Source organism: Bombina bombina, chromosome 6, assembly GCF_027579735.1.
Source record: "Bombina bombina isolate aBomBom1 chromosome 6, aBomBom1.pri, whole genome shotgun sequence".
Classification (NCBI taxonomy): Eukaryota; Metazoa; Chordata; class Amphibia; order Anura; family Bombinatoridae; genus Bombina; species Bombina bombina.
The window spans coordinates 784,555,550-784,575,204 of NC_069504.1; the positions used below are offsets into that span (position 1 = coordinate 784,555,550).

The 19,655-nt window shown below is 38.0% G+C and overlaps 1 protein-coding gene across 1 annotated transcript in view; it reads right to left on the reverse strand.

Moving 5' to 3' along the window:
* LOC128664610 (aspartate aminotransferase, cytoplasmic-like) overlaps positions 1–19,655 on the reverse strand; it is a 231,497-nt gene that overhangs the window by 197,441 nt on the left and 14,401 nt on the right. Inside the window, exon 3 of the mRNA XM_053719426.1 lies at positions 9,162–9,292. Coding sequence (XP_053575401.1) covers positions 9,162–9,292 — 131 coding nt within the window. The remainder of the gene's footprint in view (positions 1–9,161; positions 9,293–19,655) is intronic.

Here is a 19,655-nt window from a genome sequence, read left to right on the forward strand (position 1 = left end):
GCTTTGCAATTTTAAGAGTGCTGCATCCCTCTGCAAGATATCTCACTATTTTTGACTTTTCTGAGCCTGTCAAGTCCTTCTTTTGACCCATTTTGCCAAAGGAAAGGAAGTTGCCTAATAATTATGCACACCTGATATAGGGTGTTGATGTCATTAGACCACACCCCTTCTCATTACAGAGATGCACATCACCTAATATGCTTAATTGGTAGTAGGCTTTCGAGCCTATACAGCTTGGAGTAAGACAAAATGCATAAAGAGGATGATGTGGTCAAAATACTCATTTGCCTAATAATTCTGCACTCCCTGTATATATATATATATATATATATATATATATATATATATATATATATATATATTATAATAAAAGATTTATAATCCTACTTGGTATAATCCAACTTGGTATCTTCTGTTCCTCCACCCCCCCCCCCTCATTTCCGCTTTTGACTGGGCTTTGATATAGAGAGAAGTTCCATCTATTCTATACGTAGGCTTCTTAAGAGCTTTCAAAGGGCTTCAAGAGTGTCATATGACACACACACTGATTGGATGTTCATTGAAATTGTCATTAAAAAAGAGTTCATCTCAGTGGGCCAGCATAACATTGTAATAGAAGAATTATTATAGGCATGGATTAAAAAAAAAAAAAAAAGGTACAGATTTACCTTTTTAAAGTGAAAGTAAATTTTTAGACTTAATATCAATGACATTGACTAATTTTATGTCGATCAACTTAGTCGCTAACTTTAAAAAAAAAAAATATATATATATATTTTAACATATTTATATAATAATTCCCATCCCATTCTAAGTGCTTCCTGCACCCACCCGCTCATTTCCTGGTTGTACTCCTTTGCATGTAAGAGCGGTCCCACCCTCTCTTGCGCATACCTCCGTGCGCGTTCCTGTTATGCATTATATTGCCCATGCGTCGAGAAACACCCGCAGTGATACATATCGATTCAATTAATCTTTCAATTCATTCTATTGAATTGTTACAGCGATCCTGTTATCGTTTCCTGTGCCTTTAAATTAATAATATACTTACTATACGCTATAATGTACGCTGCTTTATGCTGCCAGGACGGAAATGGATAACAAGTAGAAAATGCACATGCGTGCCTCGTGAGTATGCATCTAGACAGGTCTAGATTTCAGTGAGACACGCATGCGCATTTAGATTGGTAGGCGTAGAGCGAGTCAGTTGGGACGCCAGTGGGGGATCAATCAGAAATGATAGAATGAGATGAGATTTGTCATTCAAAAAAAATTTTTTTTTTTGGGCCAGGCAGAGTTACGGCATCAGAAGTTATCAGTGTCAAAGGTAGGATTTAAAGTTTAATAAGTAGGAACCCAAAAAATGATGAATGAAGGTCCACATAAATTTAGAAGATATTTAAGAGGATGCGGAGTGATATAGTGTAGTTAACTTTTCCTTTAATGGCAAAGATTACATATATGGAATTTAATTATCTGAAGTATTCCATCATTTTAACCCTTGTTAAACAGAGTCTTATGGACTCACTAATGCTTCCTCAGCCAGTGATGTAGGTCTGGTATCTCAATCACTTTTATTTATGCTCCATAAGCAGAGCTATAAAGGAGCACTAGGGTACTTACAACCAGCACCTCTTATGGAGCAATGTGAGAACGCCTGTGCAGCTGATTGGACTGCATCACCAGCAATAATTGTAGCTGCAGCTATCAGAAACATTTGGAAGAGGGAACATCCACGGTGCCCCATTTGCGGTGTTGCGGCCCAAGAATCAGGCCCTGGTGCAAAAGGAAATGGCAGCTACGTAGAAAACTATAAGGGCACACTGATTTCAATATTTCAGCCAATAAGAATGCAAGGTACCCCAAATATAAAAGGGGTACCTTGCATTCAATCTTCAGTGTGCGGCGGAGATCGCATGAAGAGGAGCCTCCACGCCGATGAGGACCGTCGCTACTGAAGAGGACCACCGCCCCGGATCCACGCATCAGGGAAGACCGCTCCGCACCTCCAGGAAGAAGATAGAAGATAGTCCTGTGATGGATGAATATGAAGCTGCATGGATGAAGACCTTCATCGCAGGACTTCAGGAACGGTGAGTACATATTTTGGGGTTAGTGTTAGGTTGTTGTTTTTTTTTTGGGTGGGCAATGGGTGGCTTAGTTTTTTTAAAAGTTAGGTTTTTTATTTTAGGGGGTTGGTTCGGTGGGGGGTTTTACTGTTAGGGGGTACTTTGTAATTTTGTATGTAAAAGAGCTGATTGCTTCAGGACAATGCCCTACAAAGGCCTTTTTTATTTTAGATTTTCAAAAAGCTTTATTGAGATTAAAACAAGGTTTTACAGTAAGGTTCAAATATGCATGGTATGCATCAATGTTTTTACAAAGCAGTTAGTATATAGGAATACCAAACCTAAGTTATACTTACACAATACTCAGATAATACATTTTAAATGTGAGCAGTCATGGATTAGAGTACTGTATCTAAAATCTAAAGATGTGGCGCAGGGATAACCCCGCCCCCAGTATATCAGTAAAATCCATTACTTAAAAAGTACGAGCAATGTTCTTTAAACCTTTTTCTTACCCCAATTATCTAAATGGGCCTCTCTTGGGTCCTTAGAGAAAGTAGTATTAAATATTATGTGGGGAAACTTATTGGTATAGCATTGGAATAATAACATAAAATATACAATGGAAGGGTTATAGAAACCAAATATTTTGAAACAGTTAAATTAAAGACCCAAGTTGAGCCATCAGTTAATATTATAAGAAATATGTATATAAACACAACACATTGAACTCTATGGCCTCTAGTTATCAATTTCTGTTGGACCTGATCCGACAGAGCGGATCAGGTTCCGACAGACATCGCTGAATACGGCGAGCAATACGCTCGCCGTATTCAGCATTGCACCAGCAGCTCACAAGAGCTGCTGGTGCAACGCCGCCCCCTGCAGACTCGCGGCCAATGGGCCGCCAGCAGGGGGGTGTCAATCAACCTGATCGTACTCGATCGGGTTGATTTCTGGCGATGTGTGTCCGCCTGCTCAGAGACCGCTGTGACCGCTGCTTCATAACTGCTGTTTCTGGTGAGCCTGCAGGCTCGCCAGAAACACAGGGCATCAAGCTCCGTACGGAGCTTGATACATATACCCCTATTTCTCTTATCCCTAAGAGCTGAAAATATGAAATGATACAAGCCTGTGGCTTTAAACCGGCATCATCAATAAACATCAGCATACAAAAAGAAGAAAACACATTAAACTTCATTGCTGAGGTAACTACTGTTAAATGGCTATGTTCTTAAGCTGTAAAGAAAAAGAACATCCCCTCAAGTGGGCACTTTCTGCTATCTTCTCCTCAGCAGCTCCGGCCGCAGGCCACAAAGGGAGTATTGAGATTTAAGAGGTGATGGGTTACCAAGCAATTGTGTTGGAGGGTCTATTGTCGCTACATACAGACTGTGTCTATAATTCTGCTATGGTCAAGGTGAGAAAAGAAAATATACAGCAACAAAAGATAACTTGTGAGCTAAATAATATAGGAACCACACATGACACAACCAGACAAAAGTAGAACTTTCTATGATTACTTGCCACAGTTATATAAGTATCTGGTGACTCAATTGAGAGATTTATTTAATGTTAGCCCCCTATTTCTGCCTGCTCATAAAGACTGCTTTCTCGGAAAGTCAGCTGCGCTCTTAGCAGAGGGTTATTAAGCCAGTTCATTTGGGTCAACAATGTCTTTGGTGTAAAAAAGTGCTGCGGCTCCATATGTATAAGCTGTGTAGAGCTGTGTACTCTGGCCGGACCTGCTAGATTTAATACGATATCACTCTGTTTGCCATTCAGAAGGATGTTGTAGGACAGGAGACTTAGCGACTCAGTGTTCTTAGCTGATCGGGGTGTCCCCCAAGCCCCCCCCCAATAGCTTACCCGGCTTCAAATTCTGACCTGTTTGTGAGTTCAGAAAAAGCCTTCTGCTGCGTTCCGTTGGAGGTGGTGTCATGGTGTCAGAGCAGGGATCTCTTGTATGTGACTGCTTTTCTGTGGAGCTGGCGTTGTTGCCAGGTAGGTTGATGTGGTTTGATGGGAGCTCCGTAGTGGTATCTAATTCTTCTGATCCAGAGATGTTAGGTTTGGGCTCTGCAGACTCCTGTCGCGGGTTAATTGTTTCTAAGGTGCAGACATTTTTCAGAGCGCCATTTTGGATTTCGGGTTTCCCGGTTTTGGTGATGCAGTAGCAATGCTCAGCTTGTTCATCAATATACCGTATGGGGCTCTTTCCATCAACATAATCATAAGCCTCTCAAAATGTGCATAATACGGGTTAGAATCGACTAATAGATCCGTGACTGCCACAAAGCTCTTTTTAACAAGGTGAAAACAACCAAAGTTATGTTACTTATTTCAAGGATGGATATTTCTTTTGATTTTTAAGACTCAAAACATTTAAAGTCTGATATATTGGATTGTCAAAATGATGCCATTTCTCTAGATAACGAAGAGCTCTTCAGTGAACATCTAGGGCTTCTTCTTTAAAGGTTTCAACTAAATATCTTTATAAATAATTTTTACGCAAAGCAAATGTAACCTTTATTCCAAAAAAATTCTCATATTTTTTTTCTTTCAAGGAATTTTAAAATCTTTCCATATTAAAATAAAGTTCACAGGAAAGTGTTGATTTGTTTGTTACTTTGAGCAGTGTATTTTGAAATAAAGTGAAAAAGTGAGTAAAATAAGATAGAGCTCTGATATTGTTGGTTGTTCATCACTTGCCATGTCATCTTGCTGATCTGAAATAATTCTCCATATTGCCTTATGACAATCATCACTTCAAGGTGAAAGGAAATAAGTTTTCAGTGGGAGCCATTTTTGTAATAACTTATCTACTGCATTAAATAATCTAAGCTAGGGCCATTTTTGTAATAACTCCTCTACTGCATTAAATAAACTAAGCCAGGGCTCGATAAATCAGGGTGCCAAGGCTCCCCTGGATTCTTGAAATTAACCGCTGGTGCCCAGATTTTATCCCCCAAGTTTCACCCAAAGTTTCCTTCTATTTGTTTCACTGACTGCTACAATCAGTTACAAGTAAGTATATAAGTAAGAGACTCTCCTTTGGCAAGTGTCATAAAACTCACCTCTGTATGATGACCCACAGTTGTTAAAACACTGGCAAGTTACAGGTCCTGCTCTCACTCTGCAGATCTGCCTTGGTGCAACAAAGTTCATGTTAACAGCCTATAGGGCTGCACCCCCTCTACACACGCGACATTCTGAGCCTGTAGTTGTCTTGATTGTGGCCTGGAGATTGACCAGCTGCAAATTTAGGTGTGGCTGGTCAATCTCCAGATAGATTTCTATGTGGCACACTACAAAACTCTGCTCTGCCTTTCGTTAGTTTAAAAAAATAATTTATATATATATATATATATATATATATATATATATATATATATATATATATATATATATATATATATATATATATATATATATATATATATACTGTATAAAAACAAACTTTTATTGAGTGAAGGACATAACCATTTAAAGTGATATGGTATTGTTTTGATTGGGAAGGGCTCATATCTGTACACAAACATACACATATATACATGCACACGTATAATATGTAGAAAAACTATATTATATGAGCAATGTTTATATCGGCCTTGCTAAATATTCTCAGTTGCGCTTCCACTTGTAATTTGGGTCTCATCCTAGAGCATTGTAAACTGTGGTTAAGTGAACCAATTAAGGGTCTTGCCCTGCTTTAGAATGGTCTACATCACCTGCATTACCCATTTAAGGGTTAGATTACAAGTGGAGCACTGATTTATCGCTTGCCGCAAGCGGGCAAATTAGCCTTTTTGTGGATGCGCTGAAAATAACCAACCATTACAAATGTGTAGTGTAGTTATCAATATCAAAAATAAAGGAGCATTTTTAATTTAAAATAAAAAACTGCACTAAGCAGTTGTATGGGGTTAAAGTGGCAGTAATCCTAGAAAATAATAGTAGTGCAGCATTATATAACATTATCTTAGCCAAACTTTATTCAACATAATATTGCCGGTGAAATTTGATTAAAAAAAAGACGTTTTTTCAGACCGCCGCTCTTGCTCTGCTGAGCGGGTCTGGTTTTCCCCCTGAGCGCATCTCTGCAGCTGTCTAGTCACAGCCCAGCCTGATTGCGCCATTACACTCATTACACTCAATGCAGCTTGCTCCTGCTCTGTCTGATAGCAGGAGCAAGCTGCATTGAGTGTAATGGCGCGGTCGGGCCGGGCTGTGACTAGACAGCTGCCCAGATGCACTCAGGGGGAAAACCAGACCCGCTCAGTAGAGCAAGAGCGGCTGTCTGAAAAACCCTCTTTTTTTTTAATCAAATTTAACCGGCAATATTATGTTGAATAAAGTGTGGCTAAGATAATGTTATATAATTCTGCACATAGTGCATAATTATATAACATTAGTTTCTAGGTTTACTACCCCTTTAAGAGTGGTGGGTGTGAGATGAAAAAAACTGCACTAAAAAGTGCCTTTACATTGCGGTCTATGGGGATTGTGTGTTCTCAATAAATCTAAATGTATATGCTTATATACATGTATATTTATGTGTTAATATGTGTAAATACACATATTAACTCATAAATATATACTGTATGCATATATTCATATACATATATATTTAAAATTGCTGCTTGACTTACCTCCTTCCCTGACAGCATGAGAATGAGGCTCCCATTGGAGCCTATGGAAGCGCACTAACACGAGGTTGCGTTCGCATTGCACCTAACTCATAATATCAGCTCACATTTGCGTTCGCTGGTATTACTCAGTGGAGCATAATTATCGTTTTAGCAAAAGCAATATTTTGTGCTCCATTTATAATCTGGCCCTAAGAAGGTAAATGTTAGCCAATAAGCTTGTACTGGCGTTCCAAAAGTAGAAAGAAATAGGATTAACCCTCCATGTAGCCCACTGTTTCACAGGCATCACTGAAGACAGCTTTGTTGTCATTCAACAAAATGGAGGCCCTGGAATAGCAGAAACATGAAGACTATTTTTCCCTTTTGTTAGGAAAAAAATAATATTTTAGTTGAGTCAAAAACTGTGCTACCAGAAAGATTGAAATAAAAGAAGAAAAGGGCACTTTTAAACACCAAACCCAATATTATACACAAGCACTTCCTAGAAATACAATAGGATACAAAATTTCCCATCATTGTAAGTGTAATAAAACTTAACCTTTAATAGGTATCCTTAAAAACTAGGAAAAAAAATGTTAAATCACATTGATTAAAAGGTAAAAATAACCACTAAATAGACAGGCACCGAGAATCAATCCAGTATCGTTAGTGGTAATCTATAAAGGCAGATACATAAACATGGTAATTATTCTCATTACTTTTCTGCAATGTGGAAAACAGCACACTTTTCTGCAGTTAGGCACAGAATCAGACTGCCAAATCTTCCCCAGGTACAGGATTCCAGCCTCTTGTTAAAAAGACCTTTATTCTTTCATTAATCGGTCCATAGGAACAAACAGCTACAATGTTTTGGGCCTACTATAGGCCCTTAGTATGGTGATTTTTTCGGCCTTCATTGAGATTCGTCAGTGTGGTGCAGCCGCAATCGTCCATGACTAAGGACCTATAGTAGGCAAGAAACATTGTAGCTGTTTGTTCCTATGGAACCTGTGATTAAAGAATAAAAATATTTTTAACAAATGGCCAGAATCTATGTGTGTAATTATTTCCATTACCACATAGACATGAAACAAAAGATACCTATATTAATAGCAAACAAAGCGTCCAAATGTGCTTAATTAAAATACTTGCCAATAGGCTTGTGCGTTTGTTTTGTTATGATTGCAAATTTGTAACAAACACATGGATATTCATTTTGTTTTCACAAACGAATATCCGAATGAATGCGCTAGTTTAAAGGAAACAAAGAAATACTGACAAAATATTTACCTCTAGCTCACTGGAGAGCCGTGCTAATCTCAACCCTACTTCATAGCAGGCTTAGCATGATAGATCCTAGGGCCTGTGTTAAAGATGAAGGACCTTTAATGGAGGCCCTGGGATCCATTGCTTCTGTTAAGATGGGTCAGAATTAGATCGGTTCTCCAACACGCTAAAGGTAAGTGAACTTTTTCACCTGTAGCAATGCAGCATTTACATTTATTTAACGAAAATTAATGTAAATGTTCCCTGAATATTCAGTATTTGTTTCTATTTGAACTAAATGAATACCAAATAGTGCAGCAGACAAATATTTGAAAAAACTAATTGTTCAGAATATTCGTTCCGAAACATTTGTACAACCAAAATGTTTAGCTGCTGCAGATGTCTACTTGACAAAATGGACGATTTGGGGAACCAGGTCACCTTGCAAACCCTGCAGATCAATGTTTAATCTTCCATCCCATCTCGAGGACTCAATAAAAAAATTTGTATCAGGATTTAGGAGAAGGATCTTATACTACTTGAAAAAGGTGAGGCCCAGGGGTCAAGTCGGGCGGGAACGCATGGGAACAGAGTTCCTGCACTATTTTTGCAGGAGGAACTAAGTTTCCTCTGGACAGAGAACAGAAATGCTTCAGTAAACACTGCTGTTGCTGGTGGGAGGAGCTGAAGCACAGTCTGGTTAGAGGGATAGTGAGATCATCTAGTAATAGGCAAGTAACACTTCCTACAATACACTAAATGCAAGCCTGTCACCGGTCCTGCTGTGTGATCACCCCACACTGTGGAACACATGGTGCTTACATTTCTGTGTGGCTTGATTGGGGTTATATATTTCCCCTCAGCAGAAATAAGACTATTGCACCTTAAGTGGGTGAGACTCTGTTACATAGGAGGAGTCTCAGGCCCAAAGGCAACCATAAAACCCTTCATTGGATTTAATTTGCTTTCATTAACCAAATCATATAGATTATATACATATAATTACAGTGTGTATATATACATTTATATAAAACAATATTAATTGTGAGGGGAGTGAAAGTCTTGGTGAGTTCCCACACTTTTTTATTTTGTAGGACTTGACCCCTTGTGTTTCTCTCTACCCTCCTTAAGGGAAACTACTAATTTTTGGTGTTCCTAGGGTGAGAAAAGATAATATCATTTAAGGCTTTAGCACTTGTGCTTACCAGGGGCCACTGATGGGATGCACACTGTTGCCTTATTGTGATCGCTTTGATACCAACGGCTGAGGAAATCTGCACCAATCCACAATGCTCCTGTACTCCCCAGTGTCTGGATGCTGCATGCCTATTTTCAGAATAAAATGTTAGTTACAAAAATGTTTAAAAAAAGCCTCACTAAATAAGAGTTGTGAATATGTCACACCTAGAGTATCTCAAGGAAGGGATGACAGAAGAGTACGCATAGGAAATGTCCCATTAGAAAGTTTGGAGGAAAGTGCGCCAAGTAGCAGCAGAAAGCATATGTAAAATTAAATGCATGACAGAAAATGCAAGAAGTATGCCGAGTAAAATGGAGTAGCTGGAGCTCTTAGTTGCAGAAGAGGACTATAATATCAGTATAACTGAATCTTGGTGGGATGATTCACATGACTGGGCAGTTAACTTAGAGGGTTATACTTTATTTAGGAGAGACAGGTGTAATAAAAAGGGTGTAGGAATCTGAATGTATATTTAACCTGACCTTAAACCTACAATAAGGGAAGATATTTATGAGGATACAGGTGATAATGTAGAGACCCTATGGGTTGAAATAAGGAGCGAGGAAACAAATCCTAAAAAAATATTACTAGGAACATGCTACAAGCCCCCCAACATTAGTGACATGGAGGAAACTCAATTACTAATACAAATAGGAAAGGCTGCTAATAATAACAGTGCTTTAATTATAGGAGATTTTAACTACCCCGACATAACCTGGTCCAATAAAACTAGTAATACAGCTAGTATTATCAAACGATACAGAAATAATATCAAACATAGAAGTAAAAAAACATTGGGGTAACAGTGATTATAACATGGTCACATTTTAAATCACTTTCCAGTGTCTTAAGGGTTCAACTAATAATTTTAATTTTAAGAAAGCAAAGTTCAATGATTTTAGGAAATCGTTAAATAACATAAATTGGGACAAAGTATTCTCTAATAACAATACAGAGGATAAACTTTGTTAAATAAATATACATATCAACACATACCACATGGTTATAAAAGTTAAATAAATAAATCCAAGCCAATGTGGCTAAATAAAAATGTGTTAAGAGATATTAGGAAAAAATGTAGGGCATTTAAATTATTCAAAGAAAATAGTACTGACTCAAAATACCACCCAAATATATAAGTAATGTAACAAAGCATGCAAAAAAGCAATCAAATTAGTCAAAATTGAAAATTAAATATTCATTGCAAAGGATTTTAAGTCAAACCTTAAAAGGTTTTTTAAGTACACAAATGGCAAAAAATCAAAGAAGGACAATATAGGTACTTTAAAATGTGTGAAGGATAGCATGATTAACAGTGACAGGGAGAAAGCTGAGGTACTAAACCAGTTCTGTATACACAAGAGAGGAACTAATGAAAGATACTTTGAAACCAACTAGACCAGTGGTTCTCAACCTAAGTGACCTCAAGGCCCGGTAAGTTTTAACCGGACCTGTGCAGAGCCCGGTAAGCATCGGGAGTGGGTATATATATATATATATATATATATATATATATATATATATATATATACTGTACATATATATATATATATATATATCTATAGTAGCTATATATATAATATATATCTATATATAAATATATATATATATATAAATAAATCTATATCTATGTATAAATATATATATATATATATATATATAAATATATATCTATATATAAATATCTATCTATCTATCTATCTATCTATCTATCTATCTATCTATCTATCTATCTATCTATATATATATACATATACATACATACACACACAGTATATGTATGGTTTACAGTTGTTTAAATATGTAATAATTAATGGGTGTCAGTGGGATCTATAAATATCCCACTGACACCAATGAATTATCATAAAATTAACCCACTGTAAACTATATATATATATATATATATATATATATATATATATATATATATATATGTATATATATTGTATATGGATCCCACTGACACCACTGAATTATCATATAATTATAATATATATATATTACAGTGGGTTAATTATGTGCTAATTCATTGGTGTCAGTGGGATCCATATATATATACAGTTTACACATACACATTGGTGCCAATGGGATCTATATATATATATATATATATATATATATATATATATATACAAACAGTACACATACACATTGGTGTCAGTGGGTTATATATATATACAGGGAGTGCAGAATTATTAGGCAAGTTGTATTTTTGAGGATTAATTTTATTATTGAACAACAACCATGTTCTCAATGAACCTAAAAAACTCATTAATATCAAAGCTGAATAGTTTTGGAAGTAGTTTTTAATTTGTTTTTAGTTATAGCTATTTTAGGGGGATATCTGTGTGTGCAGGTGACTATTACTGTGCATAATTATTAGGCAACTTAACAAAAAACAAATATATACCCATGTCAATTATTTATTTTTACCAGTGAAACCAATATAACATCTCAACATTCACAAATATACATTTCTGACATTCAAAAACAAAACAAAAACAAATCAGTGACCAATATAGCCACCTTTCTTTGCAAGGACACTCAAAAGCCTGCCATCCATGGATTCTGTCAGTGTTTTGATCTGTTCACCATCAACATTGCGTGCAGCAGCAACCACAGCCTCCCAGACACTGTTCAGAGAGGTGTACTGTTTTGCCTCCTTGTAAATCTCACATTTGATGATGGACCACAGGTTCTCAATGGGGTTCAGATCAGGTGAACAAGGAGGCCATGTCATTAGATTTTCTTCTTTTATACCCTTTCTTGCCAGCCACGCTGTGGAGTACTTGGACGCGTGTGATGGAGCATTGTCCTGCATTAAAATCATGTTTTTCTTGAAGGATGCAGACTTCTTCCTGTACCACTGCTTGAAGAAGGTGTCTTCCAGAAACTGGCAGTAGGACTGGGAGTTGAGCTTGACTCCATCCTCAACCCGAAAAGGCCCCACAAGCTCATCTTTGATGATACCAGCCCAAACCAGTACTCCACCTCCACCTTGCTGGCGTCTGAGTCGGACTGGAGCTCTCTGCCCTTTACCAATCCAGCCACGGGCCCATCCATCTGGCCCATCAAGACTCACTCTCATTTCATCAGTCCATAAAACCTTAGAAAAATCAGTCTTGAGATATTTCTTGGCCCAGTCTTGACGTTTCAGCTTGTGTGTCTTGTTCAGTGGTGGTCGTCTTTCAGCCTTTCTTACCTTGGCCATGTCTCTGAGTATTGCACACCTTGTGCTTTTGGGCACTCCAGTGATGTTGCAGCTCTGAAATATGGCCAAACTGGTGGCAAGTGGCATCTTGGCAGCTGCACGCTTGACTTTTCTCAGTTCATGGGCAGTTATTTTGCGCCTTGGTTTTTCCACACGCTTCTTGCGACCCTGTTGACTATTTTGAATGAAACGCTTGATTGTTCGATGATCACGCTTCAGAAGCTTTGCAATTTTAAGAGTGCTGCATCCCTCTGCAAGATATCTCACTATTTTTGACTTTTCTGAGCCTGTCAAGTCCTTCTTTTGACCCATTTTGCCAAAGGAAAGGAAGTTGCCTAATAATTATGCACACCTGATATAGGGTGTTGATGTCATTAGACCACACCCCTTCTCATTACAGAGATGCACATCACCTAATATGCTTAATTGGTAGTAGGCTTTCGAGCCTATACAGCTTGGAGTAAGACAACATGCATAAAGAGGATGATGTGGTCAAAATACTCATTTGCCTAATAATTCTGCACTCCCTGTATATATATATATATATATATAGTGTACACATACACATTGGTGTCCAGTGGCCGCCCTAAATATACATGTTAGTGTCAGTGGCCATAATTATTTGTCATTGGTGACAGTGGACTTCCTTACCTGTGAGCCGATCTGCTCTGCACGCCACCCGCCACTCGCCGCTACTCACAGTGCGCCACTACCCGTTCACACTGCGCATACAAACATGCGCAGTGGCACTCTAACAGGCCCGTCCGAAATTTTGGACATGTGTAAAGACGGGCCTGTCAGAGCGAGTGTCTGGAGGCTATGTCGGGCCGCGGCCCACCAGCAGGGCCGTCGCGGCCCGGTAGTGGGCCGCGGCCCGGCTGTTGTGAAACACTGAACTAGACCATACTTTTATTTCTAGAAAAAATGCGCTTGATAGGTGAAATGATTACTTTATATAAATATAATCAAGGCCCATATACAGTGATGGCAGAAGCTCTGTTTATTTTATATGTTTGTTTAAGAAAAGTGTTTGTGACAAGAGGTCACAATTTAAGGCTAGAGGAAAGGAAATTTAATCTCCAGCAACATAAACATTTTTTTCACTGTAAGAGCAATCAAAGTGTGGAGCTCATTACCTAAGAAGGTAGTAAATGCCAATACCGTAGATACCTTTTAAAAGGATTTAGATACATTTCTGGCTAGAAACAGAATTCAGGTATATGATTGCTTGTGTTAGTCAACTTTTTGTAAATGCTATTAATTTAATTTCAAGTGGAGCTTTTTTGTAAGTATATTAAAATTTGTATAGGTTGACCTCAATGAACTTCTGTCTTTTTTCAAACTCATCTACTATGCTACTATGTTTTCAAAAGTTAATATATGATAGGGAGAATTACATGTGCATAACTTAATTACTAGATAGTAACCTTTTAAACTCAAAACCAGACTCCTAGAATTATATTAAGACTTACCAGCTGGTAGAATATGCAAAGAATCTGATTTATTATCATAATGTTGAGAATAATATTTAATCCACAAAATGTTGGCCTTTATAATGCCAACATATTATGTGGACAGTCTTTGGAGGCAAGATATTGTTCATGTACCATTAAAGCAATACTAAAGTCAAATTTAAACTTTCATGATTCAGATGGAGCATGCAGTTTTAAATAACTTTACGATTTTCTTCCATTATCAAAATGTGCACAGTCTTTTTATATGCACACTTTCTGAGGCACCAGCTCCTACTGATCATGTGCAAGAGTGCACAGTATTTACGTGTATGTGTTTTGTGATTGGCTAATGAAAATGAAATTAACTTTGCCTGAAAAAAAAATCTACTACTAATTTTTAAGGGCTATTTCTACTGTCTTTGTGTTATGAATTTGTTAATTAGGCAATGTTACTGTATTTAAAGGTCCTCCTTTAATAACAGAGCACTGGGATTTGGAGAGGAGAATGAGTCAAGGTCAGGAGAAGACAGTAACTGGGAGTAGCTGCTTATTGAACCAGCTGACCTGCTATATGTCAAACCTGAGCACTGTCCAGTTATTTGGTATCTCATTGGTTGTTACTCACTGTGCCTGGAAGCATTTCATGCCACTGTTCTGCCATTTGTTACTACCTCTATAAATATACATACTGTATATAGTGCTCTACTAAAGCTACTTTTCACCTGTCAGCTCATTGATAAAATACTTGGCAGTCACTTACCTCCCGCTCCCTAGCAATATCACTCTTTGGTATAGGCATTCCAAAAATGTATATAGTACAAACACATAATATAAAATTAATTTGTAACCAATAGCAAAGTTACTGGTGAGATGAGCAAGTCAGGAAACAAGAAATGTTCATACTAGCCAACACCTTTTTAATGGATTAAAGGTTCATCAGATTGCAGCAGTCTGGCACCTTTCAGGATAGAGGGGGAAAAAATGGCTTTTTAAAGGGACAGTGAAGCCAATTTACTTTTATCATGAAATTTGCTTTGTATTCTTGGTATTCTTTGTTGAACGCTAAACCTAGGTAGGCTCATATGCTAACTTCTAAGCCCTTGAAGGCCGCCTCTTATCTCAGTGCTTTTTGACATTTTTTCATAGCTAGACAGCGCAAGTTCATGTGTGCCATATAGATTGTGCTCACTCCCGTGGAGTAACACATGAGTCAGCATTGATTGGCTAAGGTGCAAGTCTGTCATAAGAGCTGAAATAAGGGGGCAGTCTGCAGAAGCTTAGATAGAAGTTAATCACAGAGGTAAAAGGTATATTAATATAACTGTGTTGGTTATGCAAAACTGGGATATGTGTAATAAAGGGATTATCTATCTTTTTAAACAATATAAATTCTGGAGTAGAATGTCCCTTTAAGCTCTGTTATTTTTATTCATGAAGAGATCAGTCATTTCTTGTCTTTGAAGGAACCTAAGCAAATATCTGGTCAGTACCCAAACATCAGAACTTGCACTCAGGTGGGCTTCATATTAGATTTGCCTTCCTTTCAAAATGTGCTAATGCAAAACTCTTAGATCTTAGTAAATATAAAAAAACTTTGAACAAGTGGGAGCTTTCACAGTTATTTTGCCATTGCCTCCTACTTGTCTATGTGACTACTCTAGTATTGTGTGGAAAGTCAAATAATTTTAGAAGTTAAAGGGACACTCAAGTCAAAATAAACATTTAGATAGAGCATGCCGTTTTAAAGGGACAGTCTACACCAGAATTTTTATTATTTTAAAAGATAGATAATACCTTTATTACCCATTCCCCAGTTTTGCATAACCAACACAGTTATATTAATATACTTTTAACCTCTGTGATTATCTTGTATCTAAGCCTCTGCAAACTGCCCCTTTATTTCAGTTCTTTTGACAGACTTGCAGTCTAGCCAATCAGTGCCTGCTCCCAGATAACTTCACGTGCATGAGCACAGTGTTATCTATATGAAATACGTGCACTAACACCCTCTAGTGGTGAAAAACTGTTAAAATGCAATCTGAAAAGAGGTGGCCTTCAAGGTCTAAGAAATTAGCATATGAACCTCCTAGGTTAAGCTTTCAACTAAGAATACCAAGAGAACAAAGCAAAATTGGTGATAAAAGTAAATTGGAAAATTGTTTAAAATGACATGCTCTATCTGAATCAAGAAAGTTTATTTTGGCCTAGACTGTCCCTTTAAGGCACTTTACAATTTACTTCCATTATCAAATTTTGCACAGTCTTTTTATATATATACACACTTTCTGGGGGAACAAGATCGTACTAAACATGTGCACAAGCTCACAGGTTATACATATACTAGTCTGTGATTGGCTGAAGGCTATAACATGATACAGGGGGGTGTAAAATGAGAGAAAAAAATAAATAAATAAAAAAATCTATTGTTTATTTGAAATTCAGAGTACTGGGCCGATTTATCAAATGTCGGATGGGCATGATTCGCTGTAGCGAATCATGTCCGCCCGACATTGCTAAATGCTGACTGCATACGCTGTTGGTATTTATCATTGCAAAGCATTTCTGGTGAACTGCTTGTGCAATGCCGCCCCCGGCACATTCGCGGCCAATCAGCTGCTAGCAGGCGGTGTCAATCATCCTGATCGTATCTGATCGGGATGACTGCAGTCCAACACCTCCGAGGTGGCTGACGAGTTAAGGAGCAGCGGTCTTAAGACCGTTGCTTCTTAACTCCTGTTTCCTGCGAACCTGAAGGCTCGCGCGGAATAAGCAGCATCCGCTGCTTGGTAAATCAGCCCGTAAGTGTTAAATTATTGTCTTATTATAATGCCTTGTTTATTATGCAATTTTACTGCTTTTAGTGGTCCTTTAACTTGTCCCTATTCTGAAGGAAATACTACAAGAGAGTCTGTTTTTTTGAGTCTGCTTTTTAGCATCATGTTAATATGAAAAGGTTTGTATAGTACCCCGTTTGTGAAAGAAGTCTTTTTTTATTTCGAGAACAGGAACCAATCTTGTCATTGTTATTCTGAAGCTCTACATTAATGTACCAAACCTATAAACAAAAAAACACAAACAAAATAGTTGTCTATGAAAAAACATAATTTATGTAAGAACTTACCTGATAAATTCATTTCTTTCATATTAGCAAGAGTCCATGAGCTAGTGACGTATGGGATATACATTCCTACCAGGAGGGGCAAAGTTTCCCAAACCTCAAAATGCCTATAAATACACCCCTCACCACACCCACAAATCAGTTTAACGAATAGCCATGAAGTGGGGTGATAAAAAAGTGCGAAAGCATAAAAAATAAGGAATTGGAATAATTGTGCTTTATACAAAAAAATCATACCACCACAAAAAAGGGCGGGCCTCATGGACTCTTGCTAATATGAAAGAAATGAATTTATCAGGTAAGTTCTTACATAAATTATGTTTTCTTTCATGTAATTAGCAAGAGTCCATGAGCTAGTGACGTATGGGATAATGACTACCCAAGATGTGGATCTTTCCACGCAAGAGTCACTAGAGAGGGAGGGATAAAATAAAGACAGCCAATTCCGCTGAAAAATAATCCACACCCAAAATAAAGTTTAATATGAAAAATATAAGCAGAAGATTCAAACTGAAACAGCTGCCTGAAGTACTTTTCTACCAAAAACTGCTTCAGAAGAAGAAAACACATCAAAATGGTAGAATTTAGTAAAAGTATGCAAAGAAGACCAAGTTGCTGCTTTGCAAATCTGATCAACCGAAGCTTCATTCCTAAACGCCCAGGAAGTAGAAACTGACCTAGTAGAATGAGCTGTAATCTTTTGAGGCGGAGTTTTACCCGACTCGACATAAGCATAATGAAATAAAGATTTCAACCAAGATGCCAAAGAAATGGCAGAAGCTTTCTGGCCTTTTCTAGAACTGGAAAAGATGACAAATAGACTAGAAGTCTTTCGGAAAGACTTAGTAGCTTCAACATAATATTTCAAAGCTCTAACAACATCCAAAGAATGCAATGATTTCTCCTTAGAATTCTTAGGATTAGGACATAATGAAGGAACCACAATTTCTCTACTAATGTTGTTGGAATTCACAACCTTAGGTAAAAATTTAAAAGAAGTTCGCAACACCGCCTTATCCTGATGAAAAATCAGAAAAGGAGACTCACAAGAAAGAGCAGACAATTCAGAGACTCTTCTGGCAGAAGAGATGGCCAAAAGGAACAAAACTTTCCAAGAAAGTAATTTAATGTCCAATGAATGCATAGGTTCAAACGGAGGAGCTTGAAGAGCCCCCAGAACCAAATTCAAACTCCAAGGAGGAGAAATTGACTTAATGACAGGTTTTATACGAACCAAGGCTTGTACAAAACAATGAATATCAGGAAGATTAGCAATCTTTCTGTGAAAAAGAACAGAAAGAGCAGAGATTTGTCCTTTCAAGGAACTTGCAGACAAACCTTTATCCAAACCATCCTGAAGAAACTGCAAAATTCTCGGAATTCTAAAAGAATGCCAAGAAAAATGATGAGAAAGACACCAAGAAATATAAGTCTTCCAGACTCTATAATATATTTCTCTAGAAACAGATTTACGAGCCTGTAACATAGTATTAATCACAGAGTCAGAGAAACCTCTTTGACCAAGAATCAAGCGTTCAATCTCCATACCTTTAAATTTAAGGATTTGAGATCCTGAAGGAAGAAAGGACCTTGCGACAGAAGGTCTGGTCTTAACGGAAGAGTCCACGGCTGGCAAGAAGCCATCCGGACAAGATCCGCATACCAAAACCTGTGAGGCCATGCTGGAGCTACCAGCAGAACAAACGAGCATTCCTTCAGAATCTTGGAGATTACTCTTGGAAGAAGAACTAGAGGCGGAAAGATATAGGCAGGATGATACTTCCAAGGAAGTGATAATGCATCCACTGCCTCCGCCTGAGGATCCCGGGATCTGGACAGATACCTGGGAAGTTTCTTGTTTAGATGAGAAGCCATCATATCTATTTCTGGAAGTTCCCACATTTGAACAATCTGAAGAAATACCTCTGGGTGAAGAGACCATTCGCCCGGATGCAACGTTTGGCGACTGAGATAATCCGCTTCCCAATTGTCTATACCTGGGATATGAACCGCAGAGATTAGACAGGAGCTGGATTCCGCCCAAACCAGAATTCGAGATACTTCTATCATAGCCAGAGGACTGTGAGTCCCTCCTTGATGATTTATGTATGCCACAGTTGTGACATTGTCTGTCTGAAAACAAATGAACGACTCTCTCTTCAGAAGAGGCCAGGACTGAAGAGCTCTGAAAATTGCACGGAGTTCCAAAATATTGATCGGTAATCTCACCTCCTGAGATTCCCAAACCCCTTGTGCCGTCAGAGACCCCCACACAGCTCCCCAACCTGTAAGACTTGCATCTGTTGAAATTACAGTCCAGGTCGGAGGAACAAAAGAAGCCCCCTGAACTAAACGATGGTGATCTGTCCACCACGTCAGAGAGTGTTGTACAATCGGTTTTAAAGATATTAATTGAGATATCTTTGTGTAATCCCTGCACCATTGGTTCAGCATACAGAGCTGAAGAGGTCGCATGTGAAAACGAGCAAAGGGGATCGCGTCCGATGCAGCAGTCATAAGACCTAGAATTTCCATGCATAAGGCTACCGAAGGGAATGATTGTGACTAAAGGTTTCGACAAGCTGAAAACAATTTTAGACATCTCTTGTCTGTCAAAGACAGAGTCATGGACACTGAATCTATCTGGAAACCCAAAAAGGTTACCC